This window comes from Medicago sativa, chromosome 2 (genome assembly GCF_051527215.1).
Source record: "Medicago sativa cultivar Bolivia chromosome 2, Bolivia_mono, whole genome shotgun sequence".
NCBI classification, from domain to species: Eukaryota; Viridiplantae; Streptophyta; class Magnoliopsida; order Fabales; family Fabaceae; genus Medicago; species Medicago sativa.
The window spans coordinates 56,379,432-56,396,730 of NC_140750.1; the positions used below are offsets into that span (position 1 = coordinate 56,379,432).

Here is a 17,299-nt window from a genome sequence, read left to right on the forward strand (position 1 = left end):
GCAACAACAACAAATCTAGATCTAATCTAACAACTAATTGCAAAGCACAAACCAACCAAGAACAAACAAGATAAAGAGAGTAGAATATAGAGAACAACTCACCAAGAATTTGTTCACCTAGTTTGGCCCAACAATGTCCAACATATGGAGGAGAGAGATCTCTCTACTTCGCTATCAATGAGTTATTTACAAATAGAGATACAAAAGAGTTACAATAAATTAGTTTCAACAAGCTCTCCAAAAACAAACATAATTTCTACCCTCTTTCTGAATCTCTTCCAGTGGCCAAGAGACTCAATGATTTCACTACCAAAGATGTTTTCCAATTCTAGAATCTAACTCCAAAAAAAATCAACCCTTAGCATTTGATTTCCTAAGGATCTTCTCTTTTGGCCTCTAAAGATTCACCCAAGTTGCTCACAAAGACTCTCATCTCACGTGTTTCTCAACCCCATGAATCTCTCCCCAAAAGGAACCAACCTTGTCCCAAGAGCTCTTTCTTTTAGTTCTCCAAGATACACATCTTCAATATTTGAATTGCACCCAAAGAAACTCAACTCTTAGCCTCTAAGTTGCATAAACATTCCATCCTTTGGTTTGCATGAAATTCTCAAGCTACCTCAACAAATTGGTCAAATAGTGATTTTATAATGTTTCAGATCTAGGAAAAATATATGTCACAATTCCCTCGATTGTGCTACGATTTGCACTTGTACACCAGTACAATACTCAACCTGATCCAAAATTGTGTCATGATTTCTCAAATCGTGCCACAATTTGCCATAAACAACAACACCTAATTTTTAAGAATCATCAAATCGTGCTACGATTTCTTCAAATCGTTCCACAATTTTTCCAAGAACACAAACATCAAAGTTTGAGTTAAAACTCAACAAATATGATGTCATATAAAGTTAGATTCAAAATAGAACTTTTTTTTAGGAGATTTGAATATAGAACTTAATCTCATTGACTTAATATATGGTAAAGTTAGATTTCAAAATAGAACTTTTTTTAGGGGATTTGAATATAGAACTTGATCTTATTGACTTAATATATTGTTAGTCAAACTTTTAAACATACTTGAACCCCGACTCCTGTATATAATAATGCATGTTACTGCAAACTGAGCTATGCTATGAACTTATATTTTTAAAGTAGATTAGTCTTAAATATTGCAAAGTCCTACGTATTCCCACATGTAAGTGTATTGTTTTTCTTGTTAATGTTTCTTATGTAATTTTTTTTCTCGGTTATATTATATTGCTATAATCTTAGAGTGCAATAGATCCGCACCACCGGTATAAAACATGCTTTACACACATACCATATCACCGCACAATATTTTGTCATGTCACAATACAAATTTTTTTTGAAATAATTTTCCCATCTATCGTAGGAGTATGCATCACTGTAAATTTCATCACCGAATATTATAGATCATTTCAACGTAACACATGAAGGAACCGTTATTGCACGATGGCAGAGAGAAAATTTCGTAGAATCCATACACAATGTCGAGAATAGAAGCATATATAAGTTTGATGAAGATGAAAAAATCATGTGAGGAAGAAGACAAACAAATTGTGAGTGATATTAGACAGTTATTTGTTATTTTAATTAACTTAAATTGGTTTAAAATGACATGGCGGAAACATGGTTTTTTAATGTGATGATAGTGTGAAAATAATTTACATTAATGTCACATAAATGTTCATACATAAAGAAAAGAAGCTTAAGGAGGCATTGAAGTAGTTTTAACACCACAGTGCAATAAAATCAGTTCTAAAAAAGATAATAACAATCTAGTATGAACATTAATGTTAAATAATAGTACTCATCTTCTTTCTTTCCTCTTCATCCTCATCTTCCTTTTCCTCCTCCTCCTCTTCATATTCGTCCTCTTCGTCTTCTTCTTCTTCATCTTCCACTTCACTTTCACCATCAACAAACACATATTTCCCATCCTCGGTATACAAAAGTTCTCCACTCATGCAAAGCTTCTGAAGATGAATATGAAGAATAGATGCATGATCAAACGGTAAATCATTATCCCTTCTAATGAAGTCGGAGATATCTTCCTCGGTCAAGCCACGTTTCTCATTCAACTCCTTCACTGCTCTCTTTATCATCTAAATACAAGCCAAAAAATTAAAATGATAGAAACTTGTTAGGTCTTATTAATAGATTCAAATCAATTGACGTAAACAAAAGAAAATAGAGAACGAGTTAGTTTCTAACCGAGTCATAAGGAGGGTGAGTAGGGGATTTGAAAACTTGTTGAAGACATTTGTTAAGGAGGGAGGAGAGGAGTGGACAATGGATCATGGAGCTGGGTTCTAATGCTGCAATTCGCAACAAGAGAGACTTCATTCTTTGATCTTGCATCATTGCGTGCCTCGTTGAGTTTTTGATTACTCCTATCGTGCAAATATTTTGTATCAACAACCCTATTAGTACACTATTTATTTATAGGTCTTGAGTTGAAGTGGTTGTTGGATTGGATCTATTTAATTGGAAAATTATGCAATCTATTATAAGATCTTGTTCTTTTATATCTTCCAATCAATTTCATTTTAAAATTTAATCAAATCCAATTCAATATTTCAATTCAGCGCATGTTTGTTTTTTTTAAGGGAATTTGGGACGTGTTTGTTATCTTTCAATTTTTTTTTAAAAGATAGTTTGTTTGGATACGAATTATATAAGAGATTTTTTTTGTTACAAAATTACTTTCACCTTTTACACTTATTTTCTCTTTTCATCTAAAAAATCTACATTTTAATGCAATGAGTGGAGGATGATATGCAGGAAATAAGAAAAGTATCGTTCTGAAAAACCGGTAATTATGTTTTAATAAATTGCATGAGGTGTTATTTGTAGTCTACATTGATACCTGATATTGTATAGTTCTTTACATTCTTTTGTGCTGAATATTTTATCATATGTTGAGATTTGATGCAACCTCACCAAAGACACAATTTACAGATGATAGAGTGTGTTTTATGATTGAAGAGTGTGCATGTCAATCACCACTTTGGAGTGAATGTATTAGGCATTACCTTTGAAAATATACGCATGGGTCACTTTGGATACATCTTAATAAAAAACGGAAAATGTTAACGGGTGCTCCAGTCACTCTTTAAGCACATAAAGTGGTAACATTTTATAAAAGTTTATTTATTTATTTATTGCATTGGAAGGCACTTTTTTTAACTTTTTTTAAAAATTCAAAGACACTCGTTAACAAGACTCGTAACCCATAAAAAAATTGGAGATGCTCTAAATAGCAAAGTTCTTTATAACTTTTAATTATGATGAAAAACCCATCCAATCCAATATAACATTAAGATATAAAATCAAAATGCAATGTTCTATTGAATGGATGGTCATCATAATGAAAAGTAGAACTCTTTGTTGGCACATTATCACCGTTATTCTACACCGCTAATTTATATAGCCACTTTACCTCTGGTTGTATGCTAATGTTTCCGATGTGAGACTTTAACAACTTGTTTTAAAATACAACATTCTAAAAAAACTACCAACCTTACTTAAAAATCATCGTTTGAAGTATCTACACCTACAAAACTTTCTATCACCATACATGTGCTTTTGGGTCTGTTTTCTAATTGTATCAATCTTGTAGACCTCACACTTAAACACTATGAATTTGATTTTGACTTAAACATAACTTGTCCAACACTCTGTCATTTGAACATAGTCGATCATAGGGGCCGTCTGCCTGGGGTCCTCCACCTAGATATATTTCCATTAAATCTCTCGATGTGGCGCATTTACATTTTTAACTGCAATTGTAAACTAATGCCACCTGATGTGTTTTGTGGAATGGAAAAATTGACAAAATTTTGTTGTGTAATGTCCTTGTACTTGTACCAAAGTATATGTCCTGCCTGGTTCGTTTTCCGGGGATGCACATTTGAGTTTTCCATCCATATTATCAGTTCAATGTTACGTCGTTTGAACATAATTTATTTTGACAACGTTCCTTGGAAGTTAGACATTGATGCATTGAATCTAACTTCCTTAGACTATAGAGGTAAGATAAGGATGTGTTGTATTAAAGCTCCTCGGTTATTGAATCTTTTTTTGAACACTTCTCAACTAGGAATGAAGAAATCTCATGTGCCTTTGATATCATTGCAAGTTTACATCAGCTTCAGAATCTATCTATCAACTTGAGTCATTATGATTTAAATTTTTCTTTTAATCGAGCCATATATAGAGATTTCTCTTATACGAGTCTTTTTAAAATGTGATGGGATGATAAAATATACAAAGTCATTTGTTAAGGTTGGTATTTGAGAGTGGAGGAAGCCGAGTAAAATTCTGGTTGCATTCTATGGGGGCCTGAATGATAAGTAGTTGGATTCAACTTGGTCCTATTTGTTTTGGATTTGATTTTGTGTTGTTGGCTAAATTCTGATAGTCTGGGATGTTTTGAGCCAAATCCAGTGAAAGGTGTGATTGTTGAGGGCCTAAGTTTGGTTCTGAATTTGTAAGGATTGATTTTACATGAGACTCATAGTGTGGTATTTTCCTATCAGCCTTGGAGCAGGATTGGTGATAAGGTGGCTGTTAAGCCTGTATGTGTCTTGTGCAGAAATTAATTTTATCTTATACGGTCTTGGTATGTTTGGCTGTGAAAATCTTGCGTGTTGCACAATATTTTGAATATACGGTGTAAGTACAGTGTATTGTGGAGTGATTAACTTCTGGTTGGTGTATCTTGGCCAAATAGTGTAGGACCATTGAAGTTGTTATGTACTTACCGATTTTGTATCGTGATCTTTCGATCCGATTTTCGAACAAATGATAGTGTGTGGAATCTCTGCAACCTTTCATAGAAGGTGAGTACAGTTTTTTAACTATGATGTCGAGTTTGGACATTATTAATAAAATTTCTAATTATTGAAAAAAACTTGCTCTTGTTGAGGATAATTAATTATTACTTCTTTTGGTGTGACTGGTAGCCATTCTTCCAAGGAGCTTTGGTCCATTTAAATATCTTTGAAAATTGGATTTGTTTATCACTGGAGATTTATCAGATCCTAACTATGAGCTTATCACTGGAGCCACACTTACATTCGCTCCGAAAAATATCAACGAAATTTGCTTATGTTTGGATGTGAAAACAGTTGGGATAGTTCATGATAAAAGGTATGGCTATATTTGATATATATCACATAACAATACAGTAAAGTTTTAACTACATTCATTTTATTTAGTGCAGCAGAATACTTATCCATCCTATGTGCCTGTGTAACCAAGACGCAAATGCGTGCTCGAGGATGCTAGCCAAAATATAACATAAGAAACGCATCCATCCCATAAAGAAAGGAATTGATGATCCTGAAACAAAATTCAATTTCAGTTTTTACTGTGTGTGTTTTGGATATTGTGGTCATGGCATTCACATAATTCAAATTGTGCTATAGCCCTTTGCTTCAGTCAAAATGATTAGTATGAGTTGAACATTTAGTTTTTAATCAAAATACTTTTATTTTCGTTAGATTGAAGATAAATTTGCAAAACAAGATAGTAATATACAAGTGTCGAAACAATTTCCTTGCTGAGATGTATCTAAAAAAAGTAACTTTTGTCATTAATAGAAAATTATATTCAGGTATCAATACAGTCCATCTATTAATGCATCATGAGATATATCATAAACCATATGAATAGGAAAATTAAAAGAGAGATTTTCATTTGATATTTTCCAAGACAAGGGGTTTGTATTTATCTGAACTCGTAAAAAAAAAGTCACTAGTAGAAACTATATGCGAATATAAAGAATGACATAAACTAGTTGCAAATCTTATTATTATTATTTTTTACTTGTAACAAAGGCATAAGTAGGTGAACAATCATGCTAATAAGCGATTGATGACTCTCATATATTATTCTTTAACTAAAGGTATTACATTAAAGTTTTACAAAACACAGTCACACACTATAGTTTTAACAAAATGACATTTATTCATACTATCCTACCCATAACCAAAAAGTCAAGGGTGACTCCACAGAACTTAACAATTTGTATTATTCTATAACAGCAAAAGAAGTAATTATCACATACAGTAGGAATAGGAGATCCTGCAAAAAATAAAAATAAACATCAAACAGTGCAATTTCAATGGAATAATCAACATATGGGGGCAAGTAATGTCATGCATATTGTACACATATATATCAACGGTGGTAATAATAAAGCATCTATCGCAAGACTAAAAATTATTGAGTCATACAAAAAGTAATAAAGAACACAAGTACCTGCTGATCATGTAGAGCAACAGGAAAGATACATTCACTGCTTCCAGCACATGATGATTCTCAATATTAACGCATTCAAGAATTTGGAGTAGGTTTCTTTCCATGACGGCAGTAACAATATTGAGCCTACCAAGCCAACGAAACCAGTGAAGAATCCTATCCCCATGCTCATGTAGAATGCTTCCAGAAATATTGAATTGTCATCTCCTGCATCAGTTGTTGGCACTTCTGGTTTTGATGGCTCTTCTCCTGGACATTTTCTATCAAGGGGATCTCCACAAAGATTAGAATTTCCATCAAAACTTGAAGCGTTAAAGGTCTGCAACTGTGTTCCAATTGGAATTTTTCCATAGAGTTGGTTGTTTGACAAATCCAACATAGCAAGACGATCAATATGAGCTAGACTGGAAGGAATTCTGCCTGAAAGACGATTTCTTGACAGATCAAGAAATTCGAGTGATTTGAAGTTTCCTATGTTTGAAATGATTTCCCCGCTGAGATTGTTCCTTGATAAATTTAAGGCAATCAATCCAAATAAGAACTCCATTTCAGTTGGTATTTCCCCTGTAAGATGGTTGCTTGAGAGATCAATGGTTTTTAAAAACCTATCTGCATTTTTGTAACGTTGGTTTACACCTTTCCACACCAAGGACAGGTCGATTTCATAGTTTATCTTAAAAATACCATATCTGGTGATGAGTAGATAATGATCCAACGGTACAGTTAAGCTGGCGGTATCCCAAGTCATTGAATTAAAATTCTTAACACATGACGGAATTCCTCCTGAGAAGCTATTTAGTGACAGATCTAATACTTGAAGTTTTCTCAAATAACAGAGATTTGAAGGTAGACTTCCGTTGAAGCTATTTGATCGAAGGCTTAAGATTATTAATCCGTGTAGACTGTCTCCAATCCATGAAGGTAATGCACCATGAAACTTATTTTCACCAAGATCCAGAAAACGCAAGCCCTGAGGGAAAATCTTCAAGGAGGAAGGAAGTTGACCACTCAAACTATTATTTCTTAATATCAAAACCTCTAAATTTCCAAGGTCACCCATTGAGGATGGAATTGTTCCGGACAACTTGTTATTGCTCAGGTCAACAAACCTTAATGAGGTTAGATTATTCCAACAATCAGGCAACTCACCCTTTAATTGATTGTTTGACAAATCCAACATTTCGAAAAAATCAAAATCACTTCTCCTTTTGCTGCATAGAAAGGTAGCTAAATCTGAAAATTTATTATTGGAAAGATACATTGCTCCTGCTTGCGATAAAAAAGAAGGTATGGAACCTTCAAGTTGATTTGAACTCAAATTTATTTGAGGTTGGTTGTTGAAGCCAATATTGACTTCCAAATTGGGAATCCTGCCAGCGATATTGTTGTTTGAAATGTCAACAAAAGCTAGTGTTTGCAATTTGCCCCAAAACCAATTAGGTATTTGAGGTAGATTGCCAACATTTGAAAGGTAAAGAGTGGATAATTCCTTTTGTGTTTGGAGCCAATTAGGAAATCTAGAATTCAGATTACAATATGATAATTCCAATTCTACTAATTGAAAAGGAGGAACCCAGTCATCACTAACCTTTATAGTCAACGAGTTGTGAGACAAATACAAGTATTCCAATTCGGAGAGGTTTGTGAAATGGGACTCTGTGATAACCCCGTCAAAAGAGTTGTCACCCAGGTCCAAACTCCGTAAGTCCTCAAGTAATCCCATGCTTGTGGTTATTTCTCCAGTTAATTTATTGCCACAAAGTTGCAAATATCTCAAAGATGATAGGGTTGAAAGGTCAGGTAACACGCCCGAAATATGATTATATGATAACAGAAGTTCTTGTAATGAGGAAGAATTTCTGTTGCACCTGGTATTGTTATTATGGTTAATAAAATCTGAGATCTCTCCGCTCAAGTGATTGTCGTAAGCCTTAAATGTCTCCAAGCTGCATATATTCCCAATGGATTTTGGGATCTTGCCTTCTAGACTGTTATTTGACAGATCGAGACTTACAAGTGAATGCATTATATTTCCAAAATCACCAGGAATGGTACCTCTTAATAAATTATCATTGAGGTCAAGGTGTTGAAGGTTTGAGCTGTAGTTAAGAACCCAGTTGAATATCATCGATGATTCCAACCGATTCTCAGATAGATCAAGTACATTAAGAGAATTAGTGGAAAAGTTCAAATGAGAATCCGATAAAGGAAGAATATTGGTATCAGAAAGGCTACATTCACTTAGATGCAATTCTTCAAGGCTTGGAAGCTTCACCAGAAACTCCAGGATGCTAATGGTAGAATCTTTGAGATTTTGAACATGGCTCAGGTCAAGATTTCTCAAAGAAGAGAGATTTGATAGCCACTCAACATTGCCATGATTTTGATTTTTTATTCTAAGATTAGAATTGTGACGGAGTACAAGAGACTCCAACGATGAAATATTTCCGAGTTGGAAAGGGATTGCTCCAATGAGTTCATTGTTGCTAAGATCAAGGTGTTGCAATTGTGAGAGATTTCCAAGTTGAGAAGGAATCTTCCCATCATAATAACCATTTGAGAGATTGAGGTATCGTAACTTGCTGAAGGAGCCAATAAATTTTGGGATTTGACCACTAGTATTCAAATAGATATTTTAGATGTTGCAGCTCAGTTAGTGAAAAATTTATTTCACCACTCATATAGTAGAATTCTGAACCATGCAGATCAAGACTTTGAACATAACCAGTTTGGTTGTTGCATTGAACTCCTTCCCATTTGCAACAATCTGCAGTTGGACCGTCCTTCCATGTGGACAACATGTCATTCTCATCTTTAAGGCCTTGTTTGAACGTGAGCAGTGCTTGTCTCTCCCTCTCTTTGCACTCTGTGTCTCCATTATTTGTTGCTGAGTTGAACCCAACAAATACAATGCAGGACAACACTAACAATGCATGAAATTTAGTAATATTATAGTTTCTCATCATCATTTCAACTACAAAGTAATGATGAGATTCTCTAATAGAATTTTTTTTTTTTGTTGAAGAAATTGTCTAATAGATGCTATATTGAGAGTTGCACAAACACACATATATAAAGAATCGTGTTTAAGGAAGGTGTGTATTTTCATTCCTGCTTCCTTCTTATTGTTAACCTGTAATTTTATTGTCCATTCATTTAATGTTCAAAAAATTATATTCACTCTCAAAGATAATCTTTTGTCTTTTATGAAGAAAAGAAAAGAGATTTAGTCATTTATATAATCTCAATTTTTAGGTGAGAACTACATTACCCTCTCTTGTTTAGGGGGTAATTTACCCTCTCATGATATTAACCAATCAAAATGTAATATGCATAGACAACATTAAATGTCAAATATATGAATCAATTTTTTCTAAAAATAAAAAAGTTCATCTTAATCATAAGGTAACTTTTAATACTTTTAATTTTTATTTAGAGTAAATTACACTCCCCTCCCCTCTTATGTTAAAATATACACTTCCCTCCCTTTAAAAATAAAATCTACACTCCTTTCCTTCTAAGATGCTTGAATTACAACCCTCTTCCTTAATAATTAAATATGTACTACACTTTAATCTATTTTAACATAAATAAATATTTTTATGATATATACTAATTTTGAACCACCATTTAAGAAAAATAAATTCATTTCTTTATAATTTAAATATCAATGGTAATTAAACTTAAATATTTTGCTATTAAGTTTATAATTTATAGTATAAAACTAATTTTTATATAACCATATTTTATTGTATTTAGTAATTATTGTAATTTTATTTTTTGGTTGTTTCATATTTTATAATAGGGTTTAAAATTATATGTTAATGTAATTGTGATTAAAAAATAGCGAAAAATATGTATTCAAATTTTGATTATGTTAAAATAGACCCGTGGTACTTTTTTTTAAGTGTGTTAGATTATTTTATTTTATTTTTGCTAGATTATTGAGGAAGTAAAGTGTAGATTTTAACATAAGAAGAGAGAAGAATGTAATTCAAGCTTCTCTTAAGGGAGGGGAATGAAATGTTTTCTAATATGTTTGGAATAAGAGGGGAGGGGAGTGTATATTTTAACATAACAGGGGAGGGGAATGTAATTCAAGAATCTTTGAGGGGAGAAGAGTGTAATTTACTCTTTTATTTAATTATATTAAGGTGTTCAATCTTAATTAATTTACACTACAAGACTTATAACAAATAAAATTTTTACATCAAATTTCTTTCATCTGGATGTCCTTACATTCATCACTTACATTCATAAAATTTCTTCCATTCCACAACCCCGAACGTGAGAACAAAAACATCTCCCTCATTCAAATTTCTTCTTTATTCTTCCCTATTGATCAATTCTTGTTTCTTTTTCGTTTTCTTCCCATTTTGATTGTTCAATTTTGTCATTCCAAACTGCTGCAGTTTCAAATTATAGTGAGAATTGTCGTTGTTTCTAGAACCGTGTCAGGTATCGTGACTTTTTTTTTATTTAAGTAGCCAACCTAATAAAATCTGCTAACACGCATAGACCTACCCCACTATCAGCCAAAGCCTTTAAGTCCAAACAAAAGAACAAAAGCCTCGTGACATAACCATATCAGCAGCAACCGAAAAAAATGCTAGCAAACTCCCAAAACATCACAGCAGCAACACCTGCTAGCAATCCTTAAAGTATAACATATGACTTGCTCAATTGTTATAATTAACTACCTCACAACCAAGAAAAATCAAATCAAAAAGAAAAATCAACTCACCATATCTGACGTGGTTCTGGAAATAACGATAATTCTCACGATATTTGAAATCAAACGAACGACGACGATTTTCACGAAAATTGAAAAATGCGGCAGTTTAGAACGACAAAATTGAACAATCAAAATGGGAAGAAGAAATTTTATGAATGTAACGGATAAATTTAAGGACATTCAGATGAAAGAAATTTGATGTGAAATTTTAATTGTTCTAAGCCAGTCTTGTCGTGTAAACTAATTAAGATTGAACAACTAAATATAATTAAGGCAAGATTACATTTGGGGTCCTTTATCTTATTTTTTTGTAACAATTTGGTCATTTATCTTTATTTTTTCCCGTTTAGGTCCTTTATCTCTCTTAAAAGCACATATACATCTTTTTTCTCATTTTTAAAAATACATAATTTTATTTCTAAAAATATATTTTTATTAAAAATGAAAAAAAAAATTCAGAAATATGATGAAGATGTTCATCATCTTCATCTTCTTCCTTTGACTCTTCATCATCTTCTTTAAATAAAAAAAATTCTACTAAAATATATCTCCAAATATCATGAATTAATGTTATATTCACCTCAAATATTCTTTTAAACACAAAAATCAAAACCTTAATTTCACAAATGTTGCAAGGCGGATGGTGGAGGCTTAGTCACTGGCGGAAGGGTTAGGTTTTACAAAAGTTAAGATTGTTCCGGAAACAACAAAATTGATGTGCAAAGCTGCTCTAAACTTTGGGTTTATTTTTATGCAGGGTTTGAATATTGAGTTAGAAAATAATAATAATATACGGTGTGACAATTTATATAACTAATTTTTTTTTTTTTTGTGATGAAACTAAATCTCTTTTCTATAGAGTTTTGATTTTTGTGTTTAAAAGAAGATTTGAGGTGAACATAACATTAATTCATGATATTTTGAGATATATTTGTGTAGAATTTTTTCTGATTCGATGAAGATGATGAAGATTCAAAGAAAGAAGATGAAGACGATGAACATCTTCATCATATTTCTGGATTTTTTTTCATTTTTAATAAAAATATATTTTAAAAAATAAAATTATGTATTTTTTTAATATAAAAATGAGAAAAATGATGTATATGTGCTTTTATGAGAGATAAAAGACCTTAACGGAAAAAAATAAAGATAAAGGACCAAAGTGTTACAAATAAATAAGATAAAGGACCTATAATGTAATCTTGTCTATAATTAAATAAAAATTAAAAGTATGAAAAGTTACCTAAAATTGATTTTTTTTTTTATAGAAAAAAGTTACTCATTTATTTGACATTTAATGTTGCCAATGTATACTACATTTTGATTGGTTGATATCATGAGGGGGTAAATACCCTCTAAATAAGAGAGGGTAATCTAGAAAAAACCCAATTTTTAGTTCACGAAAGAAACAACAACCTTTATTTACAAATTGCTCACATACGTGCCGAGTAAGGAAAATGGGTCGGAATTTCTGCACTTGGAAAGTCTTCTAATTGTGGACCACCGCAATTCACGGCTACGACAAATACATAATCTGTACATAGAAACATAAAGTGGGTCCAACAAGAAATACAAAGACTTGTAAGTTTGATGAGTATGTATTTGGTAAAAATTGATTAGGTAAATTTTTTTTTTTAAGAGACTAAAATGAAATATATTAACACACCACAAGGGCCTTCCTAGCACAAGGAGTGCAAAAGGAAGAAACACCCGATCTCAAACAAGAGTCAACATAATATTTACAAGGCTAACGCCTAACCACCAAAGAACAAAAAACTGAAAACAAAGAAGCAGTTAACCAATGCCTAAAACAGAGAATGGGCTAGTCCACCAACCATGGTAGTTGAGGGGAAGGCTGGCATATTTCCCCTTCAACCACGTGAAGGTCAGAGACTTGATCTTGTCCACCACCTGTGTAATAGAGCAAAATTTGTTTTTGAAAATTCTATTGTTTCTTTCTTTCCATATTTTCCACGTTACTGCAAACCAAATAACCTGTAAAATAGCACGCCTAGTTTTGGCCACACCACCCAAAAACCCAAACTGATGAAAATGACTATTAGCGTCACCTGACAAGACCGCTACCAAACCAAACCACCTAAGAATATAATGCCAAACAGCACCAAAAACAGTACAATGTAATAATAAGTGTGAAGATGTTTCCACCTCCCCACACCCACCGACACACAGCTGAGCATCAACACCAATAACATGACGATGATAAAGATTATTTTTGGTAGGAAGCCTATCACGAAACAAGCGCCAAGCAAATAAGATCACCTTCAAAGGAACATCCTTATTCCACAAAGAAGAGACAGGCACCTCAGAAGTAACAAGACCATTAACAGTTATAAAGTTGTAAGCACTTCGAACAGTGTACACGGAGGAAGAACTATAAAATTGATTATAGTTTTAATGGGTTTAATGTTAAATAACTAAATTTTTTGTAAAAAAAAAAAGTTAAATGACTAATGCTTGAATATATTTATGTAAAGATGAATTGAACAACAAATTTGAACCTAAAAATATTTGTGGAATTAAAATCTTTATTTCTAGCCTAAAGTTAGAATGAATTTTAAAGAAAATTTCAATTCTATTTTAGAGCGACCAAACATGACAAAATCAATATTTCTTTTATAAGTTTTTTTTTGTTGCATTTCTTTTATAAGTTAATTGCAAGAATATCACCAACTTTTCTTAAAAATTGACTTTTCTTAAAAATTGATTGAAATTTTCGCCTCAGCCTAAAAAGAATTTAGAAAGAAAAGAAATAACATTGGTTGAAGTTTTACTGATGTACATTCTTGTTATATAAAGTGTTTTTTTACTGGTTGTTTTTTTTTTTGTTACATTTTTTTTACTGGTTGTTTAATGTAAAGTTTAAACTTTAGAGAATAAAATAAGACATTATTCTATTAATTAATGATCAATATTTTATACTATTTACTCTATTTAGATCCACAAATTATTACTCTATTTTTATTTTCATTTTCATTTAGGATTGAATATTATTGGACAGGTACTTTCTGATCACAATTAAAATAATTCAATATGAGTGATTAAAACACTTGTTTAAAATCCTGACTAAAAGAAAAACTTATTTATTGTTATAAATATTAATAGTGGATGTCCAAATAGCAAATTGGTTAATGGGCCATTCCACTAGGTTATTGGGCTTAGTTCATATGCTACTCTATTTCCCTATAAATAGAGCTCATTGTAACATTCATAAACACATCAGTGAATAAGAATACTTCTCCTTATTCTCTCTTCTTCTCATTCTCTCTACTTCTATCTCTATTTACTTATATTCATAACACGTTATCAGCACGCTCTAATCAACTAAGAAGGTACATAACTCTTCTTAATCTATTATAGTAGATTGTGGTTTTGTATCGATGATTATAGGCTATTGTTGTAATTCCATCAATTTGGAATCAATGCCTTATAGATACACTTTATTGTTATTATGCAAATTATATACTGTTTGTTTATTTTTAATAAAAAATTCAAGCATCCCTGAAGGATTGCATAAAAGATTGATCAAATCTATAATATAGTTCCCGAAGAACTATATTCAGAAAGGAACGCATCCTTGAAGGATTGTTTAAAAACTCAAATTATTTTCCAATGAATTCCTGATGAATTCAAAGGTTTTGAATCCCTGAAGGATTGCTTAAAAACTCAAATTGTTTTCCAATGAATTCCTGATGAATTCAAAGGTGTTGCATCCCTGAAGGATTGCTTAAAAACACAATTTTTTTTACTGAATTCCTAATGAATTCAACAAAGATGCATCCCTGAAGGATTGTACAAATGAATTAATTAGAGTTATTATATTTTTGATCAAGATTTAATTTATTATATAGTTTCGGAAGAACTCACAAAGAATCAATAAGTATTTTAATATCCCTGAAGGATTGCAAAAGTAGCACAATTTTCATTATTTTCATCGTAAAATTGCTCTGTTTTAGTATGATCATCTTTAGTGTATATTTTAATCACTTGATGAATAATATATCTTAATGTGCAAGAGTAGTAACTATTTTTTTTCTTTAATGTGAATTTTATTGTATTTTAATATTGTAGTCATTAGTATTTTAATATTCACGAATAATTACCATATTAAAATGTTATGTCATTATGGTTGCATTAAATCATTATTATCTGAATTGTTTTATGTTACTGTGATTATTTATTCGATACTCTTTTTTTGAAGAATTCAAAAGTGTTAATCTCTAAAGGATTGCTTAGAGAATTGATTTCATTGTTTAAATATATTGTATAGTTCTTGAAGAACTTAAAAACTCGGTTTTATTTTCTATGAATTCCTGAAGAATTCGGTAATGATACATCCTAGAAGGATCCTACAATTAACTGATTGGATTGGTTATATAGTTCTTGAAGAACTTAAAAACCAAATTTTATATGAATTTCACAAGAATTCAAAAGTCTAGAGTTTATTCTCTATGAGTTTCAGAAAAACTCAAAAGTCTCAAATTCTGTTTAAATCAGTTGGCTAATTCCTGAAAATTTAAAAAGGCAATTTTTATTCTCAATGAATTCTTGAAAAATTCAATATTGATACCTCCTTTTAAGGATTACTTGAAGAATAATTTTCAAAGATCATTGGTTATGAACATCTGTGATATAGTTATTGAAGAACTAAAATAAACATATTATTGAAAGCATCCCTGAAGGACTACTTAAGGAATGAATTATCTCAATCATTGTTCATGAAGATTTGTGGCATAGTTCCTGAAGAATTAATGCTTTAATAAACACCCTTATGGGCCGTAAAAAACGGTGATTTTTCTTGATCGCCGTTTATGTAAATTTGATGTTGAGTTCTTGAAGAACTACACATTTAAATCATAACATAACACAAATTTATAAGATCTATTTTATCATGAAAAAAAATGGAGGAAAATATGAGACAATAGATGTTTTTATACCACTCGAACATGCTCCTGAAGTAGCAAAATGAGTGAATATCTTGAAGAATATTTTTGAAAGGTTACTCACATTTGTAATTGAATAATGAGTGGTTCTTGATCAAAATAGTGAAAAGTCACATTGAACGTCATTCTCAGAAGTGAATGGTTCATACTATAACTAATATCATGGTTATGGTAATTGATTTAGTAAAGATTAGTATTGATATGATACATGCCAAGGTAATACAATTCCTTTAGTATGAACTTAGATTAGATAGAAAATTACTATTTGATCAAAGATTTTCTTGATACGATCATATTTTTATTACATGGATTGAATCCGACAAGATTGTTTTCTTATTGCATGATCAAAGTTTGGTTATGATTTTCTTCTTTCTTATTGCATAAGACTTCTAGATGGCTTGAATTACAAGGTAAGCACAAATTCTTCTCTACATAATTCTTGAAAATATCTTCTATGAATTAACGTTATCTTATTTACTTCTAAATTCTTCAAGATTATTATCTCATAAACATTACATGTTAGATATATATATTTTCTTATGAAATAAATTTATTTGATCTTGATCTCACATGTAATTTACATTGTGGAGATGTCAAACTTGAAAAAGATATTTTATTGACAATTTGTGTTGCCTAAATATTACCTTGAAAGAAAAGCTTTATGATTTATAAACTTTTACTTCTTCGAGAAATTTCGTGTTTAGTTTATTTTATAATTGATAAAATGATGGCTATGCAAAAGATAAATCAAGGTTTTAAGAATATTCCTTATATAATTTTATTTGGGTAGAATTTTGTTGTTGTTTATTATTATTGTTTCAAATTGATAAAAAACAAATGAAGCGAATATTATTGTAAACCAGAAGTTTACAAATCATCTTTCAAATGGTAATTCTTAAAAATATATAACAATTCCAGAAGGATTGCTCAAAATTGTTTTTCTTGATTATTTGTGATATAATTCCCGAAGAGTTACAAGATTACTCGAAGCTCCTGAAGAGCTAATGTATTGGTACATAAAGTAACAAAGTTACACATTGAGATTGCATTCTAATATGATTTTATTGAGTTATAAAATATCCATCCAAATGGATATCATATTGAAAAATATATGTTAAACATCTCTATTACGGGATATACTATGGTAAAAATAAGCGTAATGGAAAAATGATGTTGTCTATGATTTGTAATACGCTTATATTAGTGCAATGAAAGCACATATTATGTAAACCAGAAGTTTACATATTATATTAAGTTTGTCGTTGGCAAGACCGGTTGGGTTATCCCGGATCTATTATGATGCAAAAAT

General features: G+C 31.2%; 3 protein-coding genes and 1 long non-coding RNA gene across 4 annotated transcripts; all 4 read right to left on the minus strand.

Moving 5' to 3' along the window:
• Window positions 1–1,823: 1,823 nt before the first annotated feature.
• Window positions 1,824–2,391, minus strand: LOC146949145 (uncharacterized). The gene is made up of 2 exons (XM_085748489.1): window positions 2,242–2,391; window positions 1,824–2,132 (listed from the first exon to the last, which is right to left on the minus strand). Exons 1-2 carry the CDS (start codon window positions 2,389–2,391, stop codon window positions 1,824–1,826), a joined length of 459 nt encoding a protein of 152 aa, XP_085604615.1.
• A 3,500-nt stretch (window positions 2,392–5,891) lies between these two features.
• On the minus strand, window positions 5,892–9,483 carry LOC146949146 (receptor-like protein EIX2). Its single transcript, XM_085745226.1, has 2 exons — window positions 6,295–9,483; window positions 5,892–6,117 (listed from the first exon to the last, which is right to left on the minus strand). The coding sequence occupies exon 1, from the start codon at window positions 8,420–8,422 to the stop codon at window positions 6,329–6,331; it is 2,094 nt and encodes a 697-aa protein (XP_085601352.1). The 5' UTR covers window positions 8,423–9,483; the 3' UTR covers window positions 5,892–6,117; window positions 6,295–6,328.
• Window positions 9,484–10,815: 1,332 nt separating this feature from the next.
• On the minus strand, window positions 10,816–12,416 carry LOC146949147 (uncharacterized). The gene is made up of 2 exons (XR_015027150.1): window positions 11,039–12,416; window positions 10,816–10,937 (listed from the first exon to the last, which is right to left on the minus strand). It is a non-coding gene; the product is annotated as an uncharacterized LOC146949147 (long non-coding RNA).
• A 46-nt stretch (window positions 12,417–12,462) lies between these two features.
• Window positions 12,463–16,116, minus strand: LOC146949148 (uncharacterized). The gene is made up of 5 exons (XM_085748490.1): window positions 16,055–16,116; window positions 13,218–13,421; window positions 13,025–13,127; window positions 12,865–12,940; window positions 12,463–12,563 (listed from the first exon to the last, which is right to left on the minus strand). Exons 1-5 carry the CDS (start codon window positions 16,114–16,116, stop codon window positions 12,463–12,465), a joined length of 546 nt encoding a protein of 181 aa, XP_085604616.1.
• Window positions 16,117–17,299: the final 1,183 nt, after the last annotated feature.